The sequence below is a fragment of the Pan troglodytes genome, chromosome 10, assembly GCF_028858775.2.
Source record: "Pan troglodytes isolate AG18354 chromosome 10, NHGRI_mPanTro3-v2.0_pri, whole genome shotgun sequence".
Lineage (NCBI taxonomy): Eukaryota > Metazoa > Chordata > Mammalia > Primates > Hominidae > Pan > Pan troglodytes.
Genome location: NC_072408.2, coordinates 11,507,492 through 11,521,064, shown reverse-complemented (window position 1 = coordinate 11,521,064; position 13,573 = coordinate 11,507,492). Strand labels below are relative to the sequence as shown.

The 13,573-nt window shown below is 39.0% G+C and overlaps 1 protein-coding gene across 2 annotated transcripts in view; it reads right to left on the bottom strand.

Moving 5' to 3' along the window:
* Positions 1–3,365: 3,365 nt before the first annotated feature.
* Positions 3,366–13,573, bottom strand: part of TIGAR (TP53 induced glycolysis regulatory phosphatase) — a 32,261-nt gene continuing 22,053 nt past the window's right edge. Inside the window, exons 4-6 of one of the 2 annotated variants that reach the window (XM_522324.8) lie at positions 6,637–6,714; positions 5,157–5,267; positions 3,366–4,273 (exon numbers count right to left, since the gene is read on the bottom strand). In XM_522324.8, coding sequence (XP_522324.2) covers positions 3,842–4,273; positions 5,157–5,267; positions 6,637–6,714 — 621 coding nt within the window. In that variant the 3' untranslated portion in view covers positions 3,366–3,841. The remainder of the gene's footprint in view (positions 4,274–5,156; positions 5,268–6,636; positions 6,715–13,573) is intronic. The other variant, XM_063785402.1, reaches the window with a different exon arrangement.

Sequence of the window (13,573 nt, the reverse complement as noted above, 5' to 3'; positions counted from 1 at the left end):
CAATGCGTGTGTAGGGGCAGGGGATAGATGGGAAATCTCTCTACCTTCCTCTCACTTTTGCTGGGAAATTAAAGTTTCTCTTAAAAAATTAAGTCTCTTAAAAAATTCATTTGTTAAAAACAATCAAAAACCAGGGAAAATATTACAAATAAAATATCACTGGATAAAAGACAAAGGCAAAATGAGAGATCTATGACATTCACAGATGGGAGGATGAGAAATCCTAAGCTAACCTAGAAATTCAATGTCCAGGCTCCTTAGCCATTGGAGGCACTCTGGCCTGGTCCCTGCCAACATCCCTGGCCTTGCTTCTTCAAATGGCCCAACAGCCAGTGCAGCCATCTTCCCTGCCTCCAACCTTGTGCTCCTATAGCACCCCCTACAGCCTGCTCTCCACATTGCAAGCAGGATGGTCCTACTGAAACAAGTCTGATCACATCACTGCCCAAATTGGCCAATGGCATCTCATCTCACTTGAGTAAAAGCCCAAGGCCTCAGCACAGGCCACCAGGCCATGTGGCCTGTCCTCTTCTCCCGTCACTCTCCCATCCCCCTTGCTCAAAGGAGTCAAGCCTGATCCTTCCTCATGGCCTCTGCACTCTACTCCCTCCATGCTGCTCCTTTCCCCAGAGCAGCAGATCTTACATCCTTCAGTGCTGACACCATCGAGTCCTCCCTGCCCATCCTGGATAAAGCAGCATTCCTCCCACCAGTCTCCATCCCCCTTACTCTGACCTATTTTGCTCAACAGCACTGACCACAATGTGAGCCAACACACTGTCTTCTCTGACAAAAGTTCCACAAGGACAGAGACTTTGTGTTTTGGTTCATTGCTACATATTCACAGCTTTATCATAGTTGTAATAGTTCTTAAAATAGCCTGGCATGTGTGTGCCATGCTCAAAAAATATGTATTGAATAACTACATAAATGAAGAGATGCATGCGACTCCAATAAAATTTGTAACCGAATTTTTCTGGAAATTGACCAATTGATTCCAAAATTTATATGGAAGAATAAAAGTGCACAAATCATTAAGACAACTTTAAAAATGAACAAGAGGAGGTATCCACCCTTTAAGACAGTCAGCTGCAAAGCCACAGTAACTAAGTATGACACTGATAAGGAAATACATAGATAACTAAAAGAGTCCACAGACTCTAGCAAATGAGGGTGTGTGAGGCCTGAGAGCACACACCACAAACCAATTGGGAAAGAACAGCCTTTATAATGGTGTTGGGATAACTGTTTCAACCACATGAAAAAAAAATTAAATTCTTACCTTATACTATAAAAAGCAAATTTCAATTTCAAGATTTGACATTCAGAAGTTCTCAAAAACTGTAAGAAGACATTACTGTATGACCTCACGGTAGAGAAGTCTTCTTAAAGATACACACCAAAAAAAACCCACAAAGGATAAGGTATATTGGTTTGTCTTAAAAATTAAGAACACATATAAAAAAAATGCATCATAGGCCAGGCACGGTGGCTTATGCCTGCAATCCCAGCACTTTGGAAGGCCAAGGCAGGTGGATCACCTGAGGTCAGAAGTTCAAGACCAGCCTGGCCAACATGGCGAAACCCCGTCTCTAGTAAAAATACAAAAAAAAAAAAAAAAAGGCCAGGCATGGTGGCGCATGCCTGTAGTCCCAGCTACTCAGGAGGCTGAGGCACAAGAATTGCTTGAACCCGAGAGGTGGAGGTTGCAGTGAGCCAAGGTCACGCCATTGCACCCCAGCCTGGGCAACAGAGAGAGACTGTCTCCAAAAAAAAAAAAAAGAAAAAGAAAAAAAGCAAAGAAAAAAAAACTGAATATACCTAAATATGCCCACTAATAGAATAAACAAAAATGTGCTATGTTTAATAGAATAGAGTGGTTATAATTAACTAGATCTATATATATCAACATAGGGATGCCTCCAAGACATAAGTAAAAATAAAGAACACAGATGGCTTGATATTTATTTTTAAAGCACCAAAACAGTACCATCTCCTTCCAGACACTAGGTGAAAATATAAGGAACAGATGAACATTGCAAGCAGATGAACAGATGAACATATACACAGACTCACTGCAGTGGCTGCCTCTGGAGGGAACAGGACTGTGAGAGCTGGTTAAAGAGAACTCTACTTTTATCTTTATGTTTTGTTTCTTTTAAAAAAAAAGTGGAAAGATGACTTCAGTATGGTGGGAATGGAGATAATTATTGTCTGTCCTTTTTGCTTATTTTTCAAATTTTTATTTACAGTATACTTCCTCTGATGCTCAAACACGTGCCCTGTTTCAATACTGGTAGAAAACTGGTAGTGCTAGACACACTAAGAACAATATAATACTGAATTTTATATATGATTTAAAATGATGTCAAAGTAAATTTTGACTATATGTGACTATAGCCTTAACTGACAACTTTAGTATTAATCCTCTTTAAAGTTGAGACTCACAGCATTTAGCAACATGGTGACTTAAAAGCGAACTACATGTAAAACAGTTTCTTCATTTAGATAAAGATTTCTGAAAGACCAATCTTGTGTATAAAATTAAGTTAATCAAAATCCCTTTTCTCCAGTGCCATCTGGTGGAAAGAAGAGGCAACCTCACCTGTACCTTCCACAAAATAACCACAGCTGTGGTTATCAGAGCAACATTCTCCCCACCCCAACCACCCCCACTTCCCTGCCCCCAGAGCACCCTCTGTCATCCCCTCTGTCACCTAGGCTGGAGTGAAGTGGTGCGAACTCGGCTCACTGCAACCTCCACCTCCTGGGTTCAAGCGATTCTCCTGCCTCAACCTCCCAAGTAGCTGGGATTACAGGCGCCCGCCACCACGCCTGGCTTTTTTGTATTTGTAGTAGAGACAGGGTTTCACCAATGTTGGCCAGGCTGGTCTTGAATTCCTGACCTTGTGATCCGCCCGCCTCAGCCTCCCGAAGTGCTGGGATTACAGGTGTGAGCCACTGGGCCCGGCCCAGAGCACCATTCTTTACAAAGAAGGTCCCTCTTTTATTCTGAGATTACTGTGTGGTGTTCTGTTAACTGTTTACTTTCTTTAGAGCCTTCCTCAAACTGGAAATTCTTCAGCCTACAGGTTAGATAAGAAGCAAGTGGATATTCTTCATTTTTTTGGCTTTCCTGGTTTCCATTGACTTGACTTTGGCAAGGCATTATTTAGAAAAGGCTGTTCTTTTATCTTCTGCTCCAAGATTCTTTCTTTACTGTATTTAAATCAAATGTTTTAACTTCTTCCCCCAAACCATTCTGTAATCATAATCTGTATTCATCCACATTTCAAGCCCTCTAGAATACAAAATTCCAATAGCTGATTTATATGTAAAACATGTTAGTGTTATTTTGCTTTACATAAATTTATAAGGATTTTTTATTTAAAGGATTTAAAAAATGTAACACATAGTCAATATAAACATGTACTGGGAATTATAAACCATTCTTTCTTCTAAGCACTGGATGAGATACTAAAAACATACAGTATCTTACCAATAGCCATTAAAATAGATTAAAATGAGAAAGAAACTGTTGTAACAAGGTTACTAATCCTCCAACTTTGAATGCTGAGTTCCTTCATCATCCACGTGCAATCCAGAGATGACACGTAGCAGGGTGGTAAAATTATTCTGGAAAATGCCAACTGTACTTAGACAAAATAAGTTAATTCTATATGGTTGTCCATTAAAGTTTTATGTGGCTATGATTCCACTTGAGCTAAAAATTGGCTTTTAACTGTTTCCAAATCAGACCTAGCAGAGGAGAGAAGTAAATAAAGCCAATGGCACTCCCTTCAGAGGCTCAAAATGGTTAGATTTTGATGCAGATTTAACCTTAGCGAGTTTCAGTCAGTCCATTTAGATGATCCTGTAGGTTCATACAAATACACTGAACCATTGGTTTAACTTCTCTTCCTTCCTCAAAGTTTATGATAAAGAGACTTATCCCTGTATTGGGAGTGACTGACATAAGTTCAGATCTGCTCAGAGCGGCTGGTAAGGAACACTTAAGGTCAGTCAGAAAATAATCAAACAGACTTCTCATGTAAGCACCGTGACTCACAACTAAGACACTGGCTGCTAATCCTGGAATACCGCTGTCTGAATTAACTTTAGAGCTGTGATTTTTTCCTAAAGGAAATATCTCTGCCAAAGAAGTTTCCAGACAGTTGCTTGGAGATCCTTGGGAAAACTGTTCTTTTTGATCCGCTTCTTTCAGGATTAGTTGACAAAGAAATTCAAAAAAGTCTATTCCACGCATTTTCACCTACAAGAAAAGAAATAAAAGTCAAAATAAAGTGACATTAATGACTTCCTTAAAACGTTAACATAGAACATAACTGACTGGATTTTTTTCTAATATTGAATGCCAAGTACTACACAAGCAAAAGAATCTCAATCTACATTTCTATTCGTTCAATCAGTAGTTTCACGGACATATATAAGTATCCACCACATTTCTGGAATTATGAAAGCACCATGGAGACCAAGATGAAGAAGATCCAATTCCCAATTCCTGAGTTCAAAGCACTTACCGTCTAGTTAGGGAAATCTACAAGCCAACAGAAACTCATAAAACAGTGCTAACCAGGAAGCTGTCTCTGGCACTTCAGTGCCACTGGAACAACAGCAGCAACAAATCCTTCCCTTACTAAAGTAATGTAAAGTATTTTCAAGAAAATTAAGATAAAGATTAAGGAGGTGGTGGTGGGTTAGGGGGAATCACCAATATGCAATTCGAAGCAGAACACTCCGAAGAAATGCGAGCACAGGGATGCCACCATGAACAGAGCTGAGGAGGCAGCAAGAGGCTTGAAGACTTCATGTTTTGAGTTATTTCACCTCGAGTGACTTGCCGATCACCCTCTTTGAACTCCACTCCCACCACTAAGCCACTGCTTCATATTCAAAGGTCTTTTTTAGAAGTACCATCTAATAACACCTTTCCTTAAGTCCATTATCAATAATGACAAAGGCAACTGAACAGTAAATAAGATTTTAAATAGAAAAGAATAATTTGCTAAGTAAATAGATAATTTAAAATGGAAAAGAGAATGAACCAAGCAACTTTCAAACTGCTTAGCTAAAATTCCAAAACATCTAATTTTGAGTCTTAATTCAACCATTCTGACATCAGCAGTGCCACATACCTGGTCCAGCGTCTCTCCTCCAGGCGGTGTAAACACAGGGCACTCTTCCCTGGCTGCTTTGGCCATGGCCCTCAGCTCACTTAGCGCTTTGCCTTCTACAACCCCGTATTTCTGAAACAGTCCAATAGATAACAGTTTCTCAAATGAAATTGCAATATAACAATTAAGTTTATGTTTATGGCAAATTTAGAACATTCATCCCAGGAATAAGCTAACTCTCCTCCACTTAATTGATTCTATCTCCTCTGAACTGATAATGAGAATGTGCTCAGTAGAGGGCCATGAACCTTAGAAAATATAATTGAAATCTTAAGTTGTACACTATGTCCAAATGGGTTATTTTAGAAGAACTTGCTATTTCAAGCAGATGGTGGGCATTTATTGAACAAATACAGAGATTTGCACAGATTATAGGACTAGAGATTAACATGCACAAGGTACCAATTCAGCCATCTCCCATCCACACATACTATCCCATTTGATCCCAATGACAGCACCATGAAATAGCTAAATAAATATATCACCATAGTTATAAGGAAGTTGAGTTTCAGAGACGCTAACATGAGAGATCTATTTCTTTTTTTTTCTTTTTTTTTTTTTGAGACGGAATCTCGCTCTGTCACCCAGGCTGGGGTGCCGTGGCGCGATCTCAGCTCACTGCAACCTCCGCCTCCTGGGTTCAAACGATTCTCTTGCCTCAGCCTCCTGAGTAGCTGGGACTACAGGCGCGTGCCACCACACCTGGCTAATTTTTTGTATTTTTAGTAGAGATGGTGTTTTACCATGTTAGCCAGGATGGTCCCAATCTCCTGAACTCAAGTGATCTGCCCACCTTGGCCTCCCAAAGTGCTGGGATTACAAGCATAAGCCACCACGCCAGCCACATGGCAACATTGTTAAGCTATTAAATTGGAAAATCACAGAGTCTAATAATACCAATTGTTGGTGTAAAAAAACAAAACTTTCTCCTAGGTCATTCATGGGACTATAAATTGGCACAGGTTTTCTGGAAGGCAACTTGGCAATATGTATATAAATGCCTTAAAAAAAGTACACACTCGCCGATGTCCATTTCTAGAAATATATAGGTCTACAACGAATTAACTACAAAGATGTTTATTTTAACATTATTTACATCAGTGGTAGTCTAGTGAAAATCTAGCTTTCCATCAGCGTAGCTAGGTTACATAAATTATGCAATATCCATATTTTTCACCTTTACTTTAAACTCTTCTATACTGTGTTGAGTTCTTATGAGCGTACCTTCTTTTATACCTTAAGATGCTTGTCTCGTTTGATTTTAATAATAAGATCCTATATACGAGGGTATGTAACAGTGACTGTCATATGGTAGATTCTTAAATATTTTCACTGATTCGAAATCCCTAGCAGAAATGCATTTAACTTTTAGCCAAGTGACAAACTGAGGTGGCTTACTGATAATTTATGGGGAAGAACAATATGTAAATAAGTTACTCACCCTTTCCCGAAGTCTTGAGTCATACTTTACCGTCATATCTTTGCAAAATTTGCTTCTCTCCAAAATTCCATGCATGGTCTGAAAATCAAGACAATTGTTTCTTTCTTTATAAAAATAATCACCATTCTGGTGGAAGCACTGAAAGAATCTACGTCATCTTAGTGAATAAAAAAGAACTAGAACCAGGCACGGTGGCTCACACCTGTAATCCCAGCACTTTGGGAGGCTGAGGCGGGTGGATCATGAGGTCAGGAGATCGAGACCATCCTGGCCAACATGGTGAAACCCTATCTCTACTAAAAATACAAAAAATTAGCCAGATGTGGTGGCACGCACCTGTAGTTCCAGCTACTCGGGAGGCTGAGGCAGAAGAATCGCTTGAACCTGGGAGGCGGAGGTTGCAGTGAGCTGAGATTGCACCACTGCACTCCAGCCTGGGTGACAGAATGAGACTCCATCTCAAAAAAAAAAAAAAAAAACTAGAAATGATTTTCCTTTGCAAAAGTTGCCTCTCTGTGTACATCTGTGTACACATCTGTGTCTCTTCATTCCTGATTTTGATATTCTCTTCTAACCTATCTTTTAGTTCAGAAGTCAGCACAATCCAGACCATCATCTGCTTTTGCAAATAAAGTATTTTACTGGGACACAGCCACAGCATTCATTTATGCACAGTTGATGGCTGCTTTCTTGCTATTACCACAGACTTGAACAGGTGTTAACAGAGACTGTATAGACTATAAACCCTAAAAAAAATTACTATCTGGCTCTTTACAGAAAATGTTTACTAATCCCCATTCTAATTCCTTAATTCGCCATTCAAATGTGTCTAAATTGTTGTTAAACCCATCCATTGAGCCTTAATTCCAATTGTATTTTTAGTTCTAGAATTTGCATTTGGCTCTTTTTTACAGTTTATTACAGTTCTGTACTGAAATTCTACATCTTTCACCTATACAAAAATATAGTTATTTTAAAGCTCATGTCTGATAACTCCATCGGGTAAGTCATGTGGCTGTTTCTGTTGTCTTTAGCTCATTTTTATTCACATTTCCTTCTCTCATTGTAAGTCTAGCAATTTTTGATTGACAAGCGACCCTGTCACGTAGAAATAATTTAGGTGCATGATCTGCCCTTTTTAAAAACACATTTCCCAACAAATTAGACGTCATCATCATACTGTTTTATATGTACTGTCAATATTTCCTTGTATTTTCCTAAACCTTTACCAACTTCTTTGCTCACTATTCTTTTCTGAGACTCAGATCTCCCTTCTGCAATTATTTTCCTTCTTTTTCATTTTTCCTTTCAAAGTTACTTCAGAATCTCTTTGTCTGAAATGTCATTTCACCTACACAGCAGAAAAAAATCTTGCTGGGTATAAAACTCTAGGTTAATCCTTGTTATTTCTCAGCACAATAAAGAAATCATCAATATGAACAAATTTGCTGACAGCCTAACTAATGGTCTTTAATAAAGGATGGTTTTTTCCTCATTCTTTGGAGTCTTGCAATTTTGCTATAATGAATGTAGATATGGGTTTCTTTATTTATCCTGGTTGGGATTTGGTACACTTCTTGGATCTTTCAACAATTCTGTAAATTCTGTAAAATTGTCAATATTCTGTAACCTCTGAATATCACCTCTTCCTCCCATTCTCTCTGCTGTCTCTTTCTGAAAGACATTAGAACTTCTCATCATGCTCTTCATGTCTTCTAAACTCTCCTATTTTATTTATTTTTTAAAGGGATTTTTTTTTTGAGACAGGGTCTCGCTCTGTCACCCAGGCTGGAGTGAAGTGACACAATCACGATTCACTGCAGCCTCAACTACCTGAGCTCAAGTGATCCTCCCACCCCAGCCTCCCAAGTAGCTGGGACTACAGGCAAGTGCCACCACACTCAGCTAACTTTTTTATTTTCTGTAGAGACAAGGTCTCCCTATGTTGCCCAGGCTGGTCTCAAACTCCTGAGCTCAAGTGATCTTCCTGCTTCGGCCTCCCAAAGTGCTGCAATTTCAGGCATCAGCCACTGTGCCCAGCTAAACTCTCATATTTTAAATCTATCATGCCGTGCTACATTTAGGTTATTATCATATATTTATCTATAAATTAATGATCACTTCAGCCGTGTGTGATCTATACTTCAGTACTTCCACTGAGGTTTTCATTTTTTGGCTTTTTTCTGTTTGTATTTTAATTTTTAATTTTTGTGGGTATACAGTAAATGTATATATTTATGGGGCACATGAGACACTTTGATACAGCCATGCAATGCATGACAATCACATCCTGGTAAGCAGGGTATCCATCCCCATAAGCATTTATCCTTTTTGTTACGAATGATCCAATTATATCCTTTTAGTTATTTTCAAATGTACAATTACATTATTATTGACTATAGCCACCCTGTTGCGCTATCAAATACTAGGTCTTATTCATTCTTTCTTTTTGTACCCATTAACCATCCCCACTTCCCCAACACCTCCCCCTACTACCTTTCCCAGACTCTGGTAACCATCCTTCTACTCTCTATCTCCATGAGTTCAATTGTTTTAATTTTTTGCTCCAACAAATAAGTGAGAACATGACAAGTTTGTCTTTCTGTGCCTGGCTTACTTCACTTAACATAATGACCTCCAGTTCCATCCATGTTGTTGCAAATGACAGGATCTCATTCTTCTCTGTGGTTGAAAAGTACTTAATTGTTTGTGTGTGTACATTTCCTTTATCCATTCATCTGCTGATGGACATTTGGATTATTTCCAAATCTCGGCTACCGTAAAAAGTGCTGCAATATGGGAGTGCAGATATCTCTTCAATATCCTGATTTCCTTTCTTTGGGTACATACCTAGCAGTGGAACTTCTGGATCACATGGTAGCTCTATTTTTAGTTTTTTGAGGAACCTCCCTCCAAACAATTCTTCACAGTGGTTGTACTAATTCACATTCCCACCAACAGCATACAAGGGTTTCCTTTCCTCCATGGCCTTGTCTGCATGTGTTATTGCCTGTCTTTTGGATAAAAGCCATTTTAACTGGGGTAAAATACTCATTGTAGTTTGGATATGCATTTCTCTGATTACCAATGATGTTGAGCACTTTTTCATATGTCTCTTTGTCATTTGTTTTTTTTTTTAATATATATTTTTTATTATACTTTAAGTTCTAGGGTACATGTGCATGACGTGCAGGTTTGTTACATATGTATACATGTGCCATGTTGGTGTGCTGCATCCATTAACTCGCCATTTACATTAGGTATATCTACTAATGCTATCCCTCCCCCGTCCCCTCATCCCACAACAGGCCCTGGTGTGTGATGTTCCCCTTCCTGTGTCCAAGTGTTCTCATTGTTCAATTCCCACCTACGAGTGAGAAAATGCGGTGTTTGGTTTTTTGTCCTTGCGATGGTTTGCTGAGAATGATGGTTTCCAGCTTCATCTATGTCCCTACAGAGGACATGAACTCATCCTTTTTTATGGCTGCATAGTATTCCATGGTGTATATGTGCCACATTTTCTTAATCCAGTCTATCATTATTGGACATTTGGGTTGGTTCCAAGTCTTTGCTATTGTACATAGTGCCGCAATAAACATACATGTGTATGTGTCTTTATAGCACATGATTTATAATCCTTTGGGTATATACCCAGTAATGGGATGGCTGGGTCAAATGGTATTTCTAGTTCTAGATCCCTGAGGAATTGCCACACTGTCTTCCACAATGGTTGAACTTGTTTACAGTCCCACCAACAGTGTAAAAGTGTTCCTATTTCTCCACATCCTCTCCAGCACCTGTTGTTTCCTGACTTTTTAATGATTGCCATTCTAACTGGTGTGAGACGGTATTTCATTGTGGTTTTGATTTGCATTTCTCTGATGGCCAGTGATGATGAGCATTTTTTCATCTGTCTGTTGGCTACATAAACGTCTTCTTTTGAGAAGTGTCTGTTCATATCCTTTGCCCACTTGTTGATGGGGTTGTTTTTTTCTTGCAAAATTGTTTGAGTTCTTTGCAGATTCTGGATATAAGCCCTTTGTCAGATGAGTAGATTGGAAAAATTTTCTCCCATTCTGTAGGTTGCCTGTTGACTCTGATGGTAGTTTCTTTTGCTGTGCAGAAGCTCTTTAGTTTAATTAGATCACATTCGTCAACTTTGGCTTTTGTTGCCATTGCTTTTGGTGTTTTAGTCATGAAGTCCTTGCCCATGCCTATGTCCTGAATGGTATTGCCTAGGTTTTCTTCTAGGGTTTTTATGGTTTTAGGTCTAACATGTAAGTCTTTAATCCATCTTGAATTAATTTTTGTATAAGGTGTAAGGAAGGGATCCAGTTTCAGCTTTCTACATATGGCTAGCCAGTTTTCCCAGCACCATTTGTTGAATAGGGAATCCTTTCCCCATTGCTTGTTTTTGTCAGGTTTGTCAAAGATCAGATAGTTGTAGATGTGTGGTATTATTTCTGAGGGCTCTGTTCTGTTCCATTGGTCTATATCTCTGTTTTGGTACCAGTACCATGCTGTTTTGGTTACCGTAGCCTTGTAGCATAGTTTGAAGTCAGGTAGTGTGATGCCTCCAGCTTTGTTCTTTTGGCTTAGGATTGACTTGGCAATGTGGGCTCTTTTTTGGTTCCATATGAACTTTAAAGTAGTTTTTTCCAAGTCTGTGAAGAAAGTCATTGGTAGCTTGAAGGGGATGGCATTGAATCTATAAATTACCTTGGGCAGTATGGCCATTTTCACGATATTGATTCTTCCTATCCATGAGCATGGAATGTTCTTCCATTTGTTTGTATCCTCTTTTATTTCATTGAGCAGTGGTTTATAGTGCTCCTTGAAGAGGTCCTTCACATCCCTTGTAAGTTGGATTCCTAGGTATTTTATCCTCTTTGAAGCAATTGTGAATGGGAGTTCACTCATGATTTGGCTGTTTGTCTGTTATTGGTGTATAATAAGGCTTGTGATTTTTGCACATTGATTTTGTATCCTGAGACTTTGCTGAAGTTGCTTATCAGCTTAAGGAGATTTTGGGCTGAGACAATGGGGTTTTCTAGATATACAATCATGTCATCTGCAAACAGGGACAATTTGGCTTCCTCTTTTCCTAATTGAATACCCTTTATTTCTTTCTCCTGCCTAATTGCCCTGGCCAGAACTTCCAACACTATGTTGAATAGGAGTGGTGAGAGAGGGCATCCCTGTCTTGTGCCAGTTTTCAAAGGGAATGCTTCCAGTTTTTGCCCATTCAGTATGATATTGGCTGTGGGTTTGTCATAAATAGCTCTTATTATTTTTAGATACGTCCCATCAATATCTAATTTATTGAGAGTTTTTAGCATGAAGGGCTGTTGAATTTTGTCAAAGGCCTTTTCTGCATCTATTGAGATAATCATGTGGTTTTTGTCTTTGGTTCTGTTTATATGCTGGATTACGTTTATTGATCTGCATATGTTGAACCAGCCTTGCACCCCAGGGATGAAGCCCACTTGATCATGGTGGATAAGCTTTTTGTTGTGCTGCTGGATTCGGTTTGCCAGTATTTTATTGAGGATTTTTGCATCGATGTTCATCAGGGATATTGGTCTAAAATTCTTTTTTTGTTGTGTCTCTGCCAGGCTTTGGTATCAGGATGATGCTGGCCTCATAAAATGAGTTAGGGAGGATTCCCTCTTTTTCTATTCATTGGGATAGTTTCAGAAGGAATGGTACCAGCTCCTCCTCATACCTCTGGAAGAATTCGGCTGTGAATCCGTCTGGTCCTGGACTTTCTTTGGTTGGTAAGCTATTAATTATTGCCTCAATTTCAGAGCCTGTTACTGGTCTAATCAGAGATTCAACTTCTTCCTGTTTTAGTCTTGGGAGGGTGTAGGTGTCGAGGAATTTATCCATTTCTTCTAGACTTTCTAGTTTATTTGTGTAGAGGTGTTTATAGTATTCTCTGATGGTAGTTCGTATTTCTGTGGGATCTGTGGTGATATCCCCTTTATCATTTTTTATTGCTTCCATTTGATTCTTCTCTCTTTTCTTTATTGGTCTTGCTAGCGGTCTATCAATTTTGTTGATCTTTTCAAAAAACCAGCTCCTGGATTCATTGATTTTTGGAAGGGTTTTTTGTTTCTCTGTCTCCTCCAGTTCTGCTCTGATCTTAGTTATTTCTTGCCTTCTGCTAGCTTTTGAATTTGTTTGCTCTTGCTTCTCTAGTTCTTTTAATTGTGATGTTAGGGTGCCAATTTTAGATCTTTCCTGCTTTCTCCTGTGAGCATTTAGTGCTATAAATTTCCCTCTACACACTGCTTTAAATGTGTCCCAGAGATTCTGGTATGTTGTCTCTTTGTTCTCATTGGTTTCAAAGAACATCTTTATTTCTGCCTTCATTTCGTTATGTACCCAGTAGTCATTCAGGAGCAGGTTGTTCAGTTTCCATGTAGTTGAGTGGCTTTGAGTGAGTTTCTTAATTCTGAGTTCTAGTTTGATTGCACTATGGTCTGAGAGACAGTTTGTTATAATTTCTGTTCTTTTGCATTTGCTGAGGAATGCTTTACTTCCAACTATGTGGTCAATTTTGGAATAAGTGCAGTGTGGTGCTGAGAAGAATGTATATTCTGTTGATTTGGGGTGGAGAGTTCTGTAGATGTCTATTAGGTGTGCTTGGTGCAGAGTTGAGTTCAATTCCTGGATATCCTTGTTAACTTTCTGTCTTGTTGATCTGTCTAATGCTGACAGTGGGGTGTTAAATTCTCCCATTATTATTGTGTGGGAGTTGAAGTCTCTTTGTAGGTCACTAAGGACTTGCTTTATGAATCTGGGTGCTCCTATATTGGGTGCATATATATTTAAGATAGTTAGCACTTCTTGTTGAATTGATCCCTTTACCATTATGTAATGGCCTTTGTCTCTTCTGATCTTTGCTGGTTTAAAGTCCATTTTATCAGAGACT